General features: G+C 45.4%; 1 protein-coding gene across 1 annotated transcript in view; it reads left to right on the forward strand.

Moving 5' to 3' along the window:
- The window catches only part of LOC128689542 (diuretic hormone receptor), a 305,584-nt gene that overhangs the window by 136,635 nt on the left and 156,449 nt on the right, over positions 1-12,500 (forward strand). The window contains exon 2 of the mRNA XM_070086132.1: positions 3,153-4,343. Coding sequence (XP_069942233.1) covers positions 3,944-4,343 — 400 coding nt within the window. The 5' untranslated portion in view covers positions 3,153-3,943. The remainder of the gene's footprint in view (positions 1-3,152; positions 4,344-12,500) is intronic.

The raw sequence follows: 12,500 nt of genomic DNA on the forward strand, positions 1-12,500 counted from the left end.
CCATTTTTTCTTTCGACGGTTTTTTCCTCATCCTCCACCTTCTTCGTCCTTCTAAGCTTGCTTCCTGGCGTATCAGAAGATGTATGTGCAAGTTCCCAACACCTGCTGCCTCCGTGTTACTAGAAGTAAACAGGTACCTGGGTGTTAGTCGACTCTGTTGTGTTACCACCTTAGTTCTTATTATTATTATTATTATAATCAAAAAGAAGCGCTAAGCCAAAAGGGCTATACAGCACCTTAGCTCTTAGCTGGCTTGATAGCAAACCTTACACGTGTCTCAACTCGACACTATGTGACAAAAACCACTCTTCTAAAACCCACCTAAAGTAGCCAGGCCACTTAACTTTTTTTTTTTTCTCTCTCTCTCTCTTTCCTGTTTTTTCATCCTTCGTACCTCTCTCTTCCTGTCTACCCCACAACCTTTTTTACTTCTCTCTCTTTTCCCGTCTTCTCACTACCTTTTCACTGCTCTATCCTACTCCAGTCCTTCTCCCTATTCTCGACATTGATCTTATGGCCTAGCCAAACAAAATGAAAGCGGCGCTGCGGCGCTGTCTGCCTGTTTATCTGTCATCTCAACTGTTCCTCTGTGTTTGTATATGTTTACTCATCTCGTTGTGTGTGTGTACTCACTTATTTATGGTTGCAGGGGTCAATTCATAGCTCCTGGACCCGCCTCTTCGCTGGTCGCTACTAGGTCCCCTCTCTCCCCGCTCCAAGAACTTTGTCGCGCATCTTCTTAAAGCTATGTATGGATCATGCCTTCTTCGTGTGTGAGAGAGTGGGTGTATTCACCTGTTTGTGGTAGAAGGGTTCGAGTCTCAGCTCCTCCCTACGTTCTCCGATCTATCCTCTCTAACTACCATGCTCTATCCTTCAACTCTCGTCTGCAACATCCGCTTCACAACCCTGGAGTTGATGGGTAAGGAAAAACTACGTCAGGTTCTTTGAGCAACCCCTCGCCTACCGTCAACACCCACTGCGCTCCTGCAGCTTTTTATAAATAAGGACGTCTGTCTCTACGGCTCCATCAGACGCGAATTTTTTTTAGTGTTTTGTTTACCAAACTTAAAATAAAAAATCCCAAATCGTGCCCTGATCGTAACGTCAGCATTCTGCTTTGATACTGTTCTTGTTCTTTCCGTATTTTGGATTAGTCCAGTCACCCGAGAGGATTTCCCGGACACCTGCGGAAGGTGTACAAGAAGTAGCCTGGGGATTTTATGAGGTCAGCGGTAGCTACCTGGGGATTACAAGTGGCTAAGTGGATTACTAGACCCGGAGGTAATTGACGGCCAGCCGACGTAGGTGACCAAGACCCAGGCTAATTCCGGCATGTTTACCTGTGCTTGATTCCTGGTCTCAGACCAGACATCCTGGTCTTGACCAGTCAGGCAGGGGGTGGCAGCAGCACGCAGTCCAAGGCTGGTCAGGAAGGGGCTCCAGGAATCGATCAAGTTCTCTCCTGAAGATCTAAGGGCTGTGAGGGGAAGAGGAAATGGAACTGCAAGGGATGGAATAGTGATGGAGAGTGTCGCTGGTAGCTGAGGGAAGGTGAACAGGTTGGTAGTGAAGGTAATTAAGGAATTATTATTATTATTATTACTATTAGTAGTAGTAGTAATGCTGCTGTTGCTGTTGTTATTGAACCACTGGATTAAGAGCTCATCACCGGCGTCAAGGTAACCTTGAATGGAATCTTGTGAGAACTGAATGAGCGACTAAGAGCGTGTGCTTAATACCAGTCCTTCCTTGACGGGACCCAAAGATATTCTTTAGCTTCACTTCAGTGGAAATAAGTCACTGTTCTGTTATCCAAAGTTATAGACTTTGATTTAAATTTTGCCACCGAAGTAGCTACTGTCTTGCGCATGTCGTCGATATGAACACCTGCGACTTCGTGTCAACCTTTGTGAACGACACCAAAATAAGCATGAAAGTTGCCTACGTAGAAGATATGAAAATATTTCAGTCAGACATCAACAGATTCTTCCAGTCAGCAAAGCAAACTAACATGATGTTCAGTGATGATAAATTCCAAGTGTTCAGGTACAGAAAGAATAAAAGCCCGAAAATGAGCACTGAACACAAAGAACAGGAAGACCATCTCACAGAATGAAAGGAACACGTAATAACACTTGGATATAATAATGTCAGATGAGCACTCATTTAGAGAACACAATAAGACAAATGCCGTGAGAGCCAGAAAAAAAAGGGTGAACAATGAGAACTTTCAAAACAAAAGTAATGATGTCACTAGAATTGTTAAAAATGGTATAAAATACCGACAGGTTGATGATTAAGACACATGTGCAACAGTTGGGGGTCTTTTTTATTGAAACTTTTCGCCTACACAGCAGGCTTCTTCAGTCAAATACAGAGGCAGTAGGTGTAGTAGTGAAATGAAGATGATGCAATCAGTCCATCAACCTTGGAGAAACAATATTTGAGGAACGATAATATCGTTCCAGATCATGGAGCTGAACTCTTCTCTAGGCTGAGGGACTGACCACCTTAAATACCATTTCTCCAAGACTGATGGACTAATTATGCCATCTTCATTTCACTACTGCTACACTTACTACCTCCGTATTTGACTGAAGAGGCCTACTGTGCAGGCGAAACGTTTCAACAATAAAAATACCCAACTATTGCACACGTGTCTTAATTATCACAGTGTCACCAGTCAAACTGCTTGTGCTCTCTCGCTTAGACTACTGTTCAGTGTTGACGTCTCCTTTCGAGTCATGAGATAGTGTAGACCCAATAAAGCGTAACAGAACCAGAAAATACACAAGTAAAATACTTGAGAGTATAGTTTTAAACCTACACACTAGCATATAAACACATTGGGATGATACACATAACAGCAAAATAAACCAGGCTAAAGGGACACAGATGCAACTAATATTAAATTGTATTGTGGCAATGTTTCGCTCTCCAGGAACTTTGTCAAGCCGTTAACAGTAATGTATGGGTAATTAATACATCTATGCAAAGGTATATGTGCGTTCGTGTTATGTTTGGTATAAGTTATGTTATGTTCGTGTTATGTTTCTGTTATGTTTGTTATGTTTGTTATGTAATGTTTATGTTATCCTAGCCACAATTTCAACAATTATATTTCACTCTCTTCTCTTTTGTTCTTGCAGTCATGATGAGGAAGGGTGGTGTGGGCGGTAGTCTGCGAGACAAGTCGCCAACCCACGCCCACCCACGCCCACTGTGTGCCCACCGCCCACACAGGTTCGGGCCAAAGCGACACCCTCCTCACACCACAACCCGGCTCTGAAAGTTCTCATATACAATCTTCCTGTTGGAGAAACACAGTTCTGTGGGTACCATATGTGTACGTGAATTGAGTGCGTTCTATCTTCCGCGAAGTGCGAAATGAAGTGTACATCTGTGTGCGTTTAAACAGCGTGTGTACATCCTAATTGCATTTTTATGTTGTAAGAAGAGTGTACATAGTGCGTGTACGTTCAAACGTGGCACTTACGCGTGCTCTGGTGCATTTACATTGATACGTTTCCAACAAGTGCGGCGTCTAGACGTAGATTCCCACAATGCGTGCATCGTGTTGAGTGCGTCTGGGTGTCGAGCTGGGTAAGCAGTAACTCCCTCGAGTGCGTGTGAGGAGTGAGGGAGCTTACACTTATTGTGTTCGCAAGATAGTGCTCAAGTGCGTCTTCACAATCAAGGAACCCATTTTGATAACATGCGGAAGGTCCCTCGTCTCTCACCCATAACAAAACACTTAACCAAGGGAGTGCGAAAGCAAAGTTATCTTCAGTAAGACACTTTTTTTTTGAGACCGAAGAAAGAGTCTCTTTGAGAATGAGTGCATACCAGTCAATGGTACCACTCCTTGATACCGTGTCATTGTGACACCTCTATTATTACCCGTATTACCACAATTACTATCATTACCATCACCGTCATCATGCCTTCTTTAGCAGAGCCAACAGAGCGGCTTCCTTATGAAGTCCCGCTCACTCTAGATCCGCTAGACATGGCGGATTTCACCAAGCTGAAAAACAAAGACTTGGAAGGGTTCAGCCTGGATGGTAAACCTGGAGAGATGGAACAGGTGATGGAGGAACTGTGGGAAAAGTTCATGGAGCAGTCGAGGTTCAACCTAACTGACCTGGACGAGGAACAACACAAGAAGATGGACCGGTGCTTCGATGATTTCGTTACAGCGTATTACGACCCCAACAGGGACCCACGGGCGTGCCCCAGCATGTTCGACGAGGTCTCTTGCTGGCCTGAGACCTCCCCGGGCACTTTAAGAACGATCGAGTGCTTCACGGTCTTCAAGGACATTATGTATGACAACGTGGGTAAGTGCCTCTATCCCTCTCAAACCTCAATCATCACTTAAATCTTCTGCCAACACTTAACTCTTTCGCCCAGTTTTATGGCACTTGCGCTCATGTTTTCAATATAAAGTGAAATCCCTTATACCCCTGTCTCACGTCCTCCACTTTCCTTCACTCTTTCCACCAAAACGTCAATAGGGGCTCCATCCTCCATGGAGGGGGAATTAAGTGTTCTTATTGGCGGTAACTACTGAACCACCTAAGGCTGGTTCAGTAATTTGCCATCATTGTGTTTTGTTATCTACTAATATTTTGTTTACAAAAGTAAGATCTGTGGAGACAGTGTTTGCTTCATATGTCAGCAGTTTAACACCAGATACAGCGTTAAGCTCAACAGTTTTATCCCAGACAGAGAAAAAACCAAGCCAGTACTGACACTACTGATGTACGTAACTTAATGGTAGTTTGCATCAGCTAAAAGAGCTGACGAGGTAATCCTTGAACTAATACTAGCGTAACTACAACATAATATAACAAAGATCCAACATAGGCAGTGAACATCAATCTCATTGTTCAGAAATCAACAACAGCTCAGGGAGAATCCACCAACTTTTCCATTTCGTACTGACTTGTGTTCCAGTGAATTCACTAAAAAGTAACGTACATGAATGGTATACAGTACCAACAAGATGAAAATTAGACACATGTGCAACATCTGGGTATCTTTAATTGCAGACGTTTCTCCAACCAGTGGCTTTATCAATACAGATTCCAGGACATAACTTGATAAACTAGACACATGTGCAACTCTTGGGTATCTTTATTGAGGAAACGTTTCGCCACACAGTGGCTTCATCAGTCCATACAAAGGAGAATCTTGAAGAACAGGAGGAGAATGAGGTAATCAGTCCCTCAACCTTGAGTCGATGTGTTCAGTCCATCAATCTAGAATAGAATACGGCATATGAGCGGAGAAGCAGCTTATAAACCGTATGACAGGAGAGGTGCAGCAGTCGTAGGTGGTGTCACATTTGTCCAATGTGGAAGTAGGTCGTGCCCAAGGGTGGGCCAGCGAAGAATTCCCAAGTATTAAGATCCCAAGAAGTTGCAGTGTCTGACAGGATTGTAGATGAATGGTTCAGAGAACCGACACGTGTCGGTTCTCTGAACCATTCATCTACAAGGACATAACTTGAAGATAGTAGAACTATATAGAAAAGATGAGGTAGTCAGCACCTCAGCCTTGGAGTTGGTGTGTAGAGCACCGTAGTTGAAGAGATTCTGCGTTCATAAAGCCACTAGTTGGCGAAACGTCTACAATTAAAGATACCCAGATGTCGCACATGTGTCAAATTTTCATCAAAAAGTAACGTCACCGTCAAGACATTTACCAAGTTTGGCTAAACACGTGACATAAACTGATAGATAAAATGGTGGGTCATCCACTGTGAGACACTGATATATGGGTCATCCACTGTGAGACACTGATATATGGGTCATCCAGTGTGAGACACTGATATATGGGTCATCCAGTGTGAGACACTGATGTATGGGTTATCCAGTGTGAGACACTGATATATGGGTCATCCAGTGTGAGACACTGATATATGGGTCATCCAGTGTGAGACACTAATATATGGGTCATCCAGTGTGAGACACTGATATATGGGTCATCCAGTGTGAGACACTGATATATGGGTCATCCAGTGTGAGACACTGATGTATGGGTTACCCAGTGTAAGACATTGATGTTAAGGGTGTTGGAGTGCAGGTACACTGATGTTAGCAGTGTTGGAGTGCAGGTACACTGATGGTAGCACTGTTGCAGTGCAGGTACACTGATGTTAGCAGTGTTGGAGTGCAGGTACACTGATGTTAGCAGTGCTGGAGTGCAGGTACACTGATGTTAGCAGTGCTGGAGTGCAGGTACACTGATGTTAGCAGTGTTGGAGTGCAGGTACACTGATGGTAGCAGTGTTGGAGTGCAGGTACACTGATGTTAGCAGCGTTGGAGTGCGGGTACACTGATGTTAGCAGTGTTGCAGTGCAGGTACACTGATGTTAGCAGCGTTGGAGTGCGGGTACACTGATGTTAGCAGTGTTGGAGTGCAGGTACACTGATGGAAGCAGTGTTGGAGTGCAGGTACACTGATGGTAGCAGTGTTGGAGTGCAGGTACACTAATGGTAGCAGTGTTGGAGTGCAGGTACACTAATGGTAGCAGTGTTGGAGTGCAGGTACACTGATGGTAGCAGTGTTGGAGTGCAGGTACACTGATGCTAGCAGTGTTGAGTGCAGGTTCACTGATGTTAGCAGTGTTGAGTGCAGATACACTGATGGTAGCAGTGCGGAGTGCAGGAACACTGATGTTAGCAGTGTTGAGTGCAGGTACACTGATGTTAGCAGTGTTGAGTGCAGGTACACTGATGTTAGCAGTGTTGAGTGCAGGTACACTGATGTTAGCAGTGTTGAGTGCAGGTACACTGATGTTAGCAGTGTTGAGTGCAGGTACAGTGATCTTAGCAGTGTTGAGTGCAGGTACACTGATGTTAGCAGTGTTGCGCGAAGGTACACTGATGTTAGCAGTGCTGAGTGCATGTACACTGATGTCAACAGTGTTGAGTGCACGTACACTGATGTAAGCAGTGTTGAGTGCAGGTAAACCGATGTTAGCAGTGTTGAGTGCAGGTACACTGAAATTAGCAGTGTTTAGTAGAGGTACACTAATGTTAGCAGTGTTGAGTGCAGGTACACTGATGTTAGCAGTGTCGAGTGCAGGTACACTGATGTTAGCAGTGCTGAGTGCACGTACACTGATGTTAGCAGTGTTGAGTGCAGGTAAACCGATTTTAGCAGTGTTGAGTGCAGGTACACTGAAATTAGCAGTGTTGAGTGCACGTACACTGATGTTAGCAGTGTTGAGTGCAGGTAAACCGATGTTAGCAGTGTTGAGTGCAGGTACACTGATGTTAGCAGTGCTGGAGTGCAGGTACACTGATGTTAGCAGTGTTGAGTGCAGGTTCACTGATGGTAGCCGTGTTGAGTGCAGGTACACTGATGTTAGCAGTGTTGAGGGCAGGTACACTGATGTTAGCAGTGTTGAGTGCAGGTACACTGACGTTAGCAGTCTTCAGTGCAGGTACAGTGATGTTAGCAGTGTTGAGTGCAGGTACACTGATGTTAGCAGTGTTGAGTGCAGGTAAACTGATGTTAGCAGTGTTGAGTGCAGGTACACTGATGTTAGCAGTGTTGAGTGCAGGTACACTGATGTTCGCAGTGTTGAGTGCAGGTACACTGATGTTAGTAGTGCTGAGTGCAGGTACACTGATGTTAGTAGTGCTGAGTGCAGGTACACTGATGGTAGCAGTGTTGGATTGCAGGTACACTGATGTTAGCAGTGTTGGAGTGCAGGTACACTGATGTTAGCAGTGTTGGAGTGCAGGTACACTGACGTTAGTAGTGTTGAGTGCAGGTACACTGATGGTAGCAGTGCTGGAGTGCAGGTACACTGATGTTATCAGTGTTGGATTGCAGGTACACTGATGTTAGCAGTGTTGCAGTGCAGGTACACTGATGGTAGCAGTGCTGAAGTGCAGGTACACTGATGTTAGCAGTGTTGGAGTGCAGGTACACTGATGCTATCAGTGTTGGAGTGCAGGTACACTGATGTTAGCAGCGTTGGAGTGCAGGTACACTGACGTTAGTAGTGTTGAGTGCAGGTACACTGATGGTAGCAGTGTTGAAGTGCAGGTACACTGATGTTAGCAGTGTTGGAGTGCAGGTACACTGATGCTATCAGTGTTGGAGTGCAGGTACACTGACGTTAGTAGTGTTGAGTGCAGGTACACTGATGGTAGCAGTGCTGGAGTGCAGGTACACTGATGTTATCAGTGTTGGATTGCAGGTACACTGATGTTAGCAGTGTTGGAGTGCAGGTACACTGATGTTAGCAGTGTTGAAGTGCAGGTACACTGATGTTAGCAGTGTTGGAGTGCAGGTACACTGATGCTATCAGTGTTGGAGTGCAGGTACACTGATGTTAGCAGCGTTGGAGTGCAGGTACACTGATGGTAGCAGTGTTGGAGTGCAGGTACACTGATTATAGAAGTGTTGGAGTGCAGGTACACTGATGTCAGCAGTGTTGGAGTGCAGGAACACTGATGGTAGCAGTGTTGGAGTGCATGTACACTGATGTTAGCAGTGTTGGAGTGCAGGTACACTGATGTTAGCAGTGTTGGAGTGCAGGTACACTGATGGTAGCAGTGTTGGAGTGCAGGTACACTGATGTTATCAGTGTTGGAGTGCAGGTACACTGATGTTAGCAGTGTTGGAGTGCAGGTACACTGATGTTAGCAGTATTGGAGTGCAGGTACACTGATGTTAGCAGTGTTGGAGTGCAGGTACACTGATGTTAGCAGTGTTGAAGTGCAGGTACACTGATGTTAGCAGTGTTGGAGTGCAGGTACACTGATGCTATCAGTGTTGGAGTGCAGGTACACTGATGTTAGCAGTGCTGGAGTGCAGGTACACTGATGGTAGCAGTGTTGGAGTGCAGGTACACTAATGGTAGAAGTGTTGGGGTGCAGGTACACTGATGGTAGCAGTGTTGGAGTGCAGGTACACTGATGGTAGCAGTGTTCAGTGCAAGTACACTGATGTTAGCAGTGTTGGAGTGCAGGTACACTGATGGTAGCAGTGTTGGAGTGCAGGTACACTGAGGTAGCAGTGTTGGAGTGCAGTTACAATGATGTTAGCAGTGTTCAGTGCAAGAACACTGACGGTAGCAGTGTTGCAGTGCAGGTACACTGATGGTAGCAGTGTTGGAGTGCAGGTACACTGATGGTAGCAGTGTTGGAGTGCAGGTACACTGAGGGTAGCAGTGTTGGAGTGCAGGTGCACTGATGGTAGCAGTGTTGGAGTGCAGGTACACTGATGCTAGCAGTGTTGGAGTGCAGGTACACAGATGGTAGCAGTGTTGGAGTGCAGGTACACTGATGGTAGCAGTGCTGGAGTGCAGGTACAATGATGGTAGCAGTGTTGGAGTGCAGGTACACTGATGGTAGCAGTGTTGGAGTGCATGTACACTGATGGTAGCAGTGTTGGAGTGCAGGTACACTGATGTTAACAGTATTGGAGTGCAGGTACACTGATGTTAGTGTTGGAGTGCAGGTACACTAATGGTAGCAGTGTTGGAGTGCAGGTACAGATGGTATCAGTGTTGGAGTGCTGGTACACTGATGGTAGCAGTGTTGGAGTGCAGGTACACTGATGGTAGCAGTGTTGGAGTGCATGTACACTGATGGTAGCAGTGTTGGAGTGCAGGTACACTGATGTTAGCAGTATTGGAGTGCAGGTACACTGATGTTAGCAGTGTTGGAGTGCAGGTACACTGATGGTAGCAGTGTTGGAGTGCAGGTACACTGATATTAGCAGTGTTCAGTGCAAGTATACTGATGTTAGCAGTGTTGGAGTGCAAGTACACTGATGTTAGCAGTATTGGAGTGCAGGTACACTGATGGTAGCAGTGTTGGAGTGCAGGTACACTGATATTAGCAGTGTTCAGTGTAAGTATACTGATGTTAGCAGTGTTGGAGTGTAGGTACAGTGATGGTAGCAGTGTTGGAGTGCAGGTACACTGAGGGTAGCAGTGTTGGAGTGCAGGTACACTGATGGTAGCAGTGCACGAGTGCAGGTACACTGATGCTAGCAGTGTTGGAGTGCAGGTACACTGATGGTAGCAGTGTTGGAGTGCAGGTAAACTGATGGTAGCAGTGTTGGAGTGCAGGTACACTGATGTTAGCAGTGTTGAATGCAGGTACACTGATGGAAGCAGTGTTGGAGTGCAGGTACAGTGATGTTAGCAGTGTTGAGTGCAGGTACACTAATGCTAGCAGTGTTGAGTGCAGGTACACTGATGTTAGCAGTGTTGAGTGCAGGTACAGTGATGTTAGCAGTGTTGTGTACAGGGACAGTGATATTAGCAGTGTTGAGTGCAGGTACACTGATGTTAGCAGTGTTGAGTGCAGGTACACTGATGTTAACAGTGTTGAGTGCAGGTACACTGATGTTAGCAGTGTTGAGTGCAGGTACACTGATGTTAGCAGTGTTGAGTACAGGTACACTGATGTTAGCACTGTTGAGTACAGGTACACTGATGTTAACAGTGTTGAGTACAGGTACACTGATGTTAGCACTGTTGAGTACAGGTACGCTGATGTTAACAGTGTTGAGTACAGGTACACTGATGTTAGCAGTGTTGAGTGCGGGTACACTGATGTTAACAGTGTTGAGTGCAGGTATACTGATGTTAGCAGTGTTGAGTACAGGTACACTGATGTTAGCACTGTTGAGTACAGGTACACTGATGTTAACAGTGTTGAGTACAGGTACACTGATGTTAGCAGTGTTGAGTACAGGTACACTGATGTTAGCACTGTTGAGTACAGGTACACTGATGTTAACAGTGTTGAGTACAGGTACACTGATGTTAGCAATGTTGAGTGCAGGTACACTGATGTTAGGAGTGTTGAGTACAGGTACACAGATGCTAGCAGTGTTGAGTACAGGTGCACTGATGTTAGCAGTGTTGAGCACAGGTTCACTAATGTTAGCAGTGTTGAGTGCAGTTACACTGATGTTAGCAGTGTTGAGTACAGGTACACTGATGTTAGCAGTGTTGAGTACAGGTACACTGATGTTAGCAGTGTTGAGTGCAGGTACACTGATGTTAGGAGTGTTGAGTACATTTACACTGATGTTAGCAGTGTTGAGTACAGGTACACTGATGTTAGCAGTGTTGAGTACAGGTACACTGATGTTAGCAGTGTTGAGTACAGGTACACTGATGTTAGCAGTGTTTAGTGCAGGTACACTGATGTTAGCTGTGTTGAGTACAGGTACACTGATGTTAGCAGTGTTCAGTGCAGGTACACTGATGTTAGCAGTGTTGAGTGCAGGTACACTGATGTTAGCAGTGTTGAGTACAGGTACACTGATGTTAGCAGTGTTGAGTACAGGTACATTGATGTTAGCAGTGTTGAGTACAGGTACACTGATGTTAGCACTGTTGAGTACAGGTACATTGATGTTAGCAGTGATGAGTACAGGTACACTGATGTTAGCACTGTTGAGTACAGGTACAGTGATGTTAGCACTGTTGAGTACAGGTACACTGATGTTAGCAGTGTTGAGTACAGGTACACTGATGTTATCACTGTTGAGTACAGGTACAGTGATGTTAGCAGTGTTGAGTGCAGGTACACTGATGTTAGCAGTGTTGAGTATAGGTACACTGATGTTAGCAGTGTTGAGTACAGGTACACTGATGTTAGCAGTGTTGAGTACAGGTACACTGGCTGCTGTTCTACCAGACTTACGAACCTTGAGTAGTGTAGCTTTTTATCCCATTACTGTAGACAACCATAAACCTCTCTAATGCTTCCCCCATCTCCCACATTTTCTCCTATCTCTTCAACATTTCCCCATTTCCCTCATCCTTCCCTGTTTCCCCCATCCTCCACCTTTCCCCACTGACAATATTAAGCACTAAGATGCTACTCACCTTTAACAATATGGGAAATGGGATAAGATTTTAACAGTTGCTCCGTTTACACACACACACACACACACACACACACACACACACACACACACTGACATGTATAGTATGCAAAGTCATGGAGAAGATTATCAGGAGAAGAGTGGTGGAACACCTAGAAAGGAATGATCTCATCAACAGCAGCCAATATGGTTTCAGGGACGGGAAATCCTGTGTCACAAACCTACTGGAGTTCTATGACATGGTGACAGCAATAAGACAAGAGAGAGAGGGGTGGGTGGATTGCATATTTTGGACTGCAAGAAGGCGTTTGACACAGTTCCACAAAAGAGATTAGTGCAAAAACTGGAGGACCAAGCAGGTATAACAGGGAAGGCACTACAATGGATCAGGGAATGCTTGTCAGGAAGACAGCAGCGAGTCATGGTACGTGGCGAGGTGTCAGAGTGGGCACCTGTGACCAGCGGGGTCCCACAGGGGTCAGTCCTAGGACCAGTGCTGTTTCTGGTATTTGTGAACGACATGACGGAAGGAATAGACTCCGAAGTGTCCCTGTTTGCAGATGACGTGAAGTTAATGAGAAGAATTCATTCGATCGAAGACCAGGCAGAACTACAAAGG

This window comes from Cherax quadricarinatus, chromosome 18, assembly GCF_038502225.1.
Source record: "Cherax quadricarinatus isolate ZL_2023a chromosome 18, ASM3850222v1, whole genome shotgun sequence".
NCBI classification, from domain to species: domain Eukaryota; kingdom Metazoa; phylum Arthropoda; class Malacostraca; order Decapoda; family Parastacidae; genus Cherax; species Cherax quadricarinatus.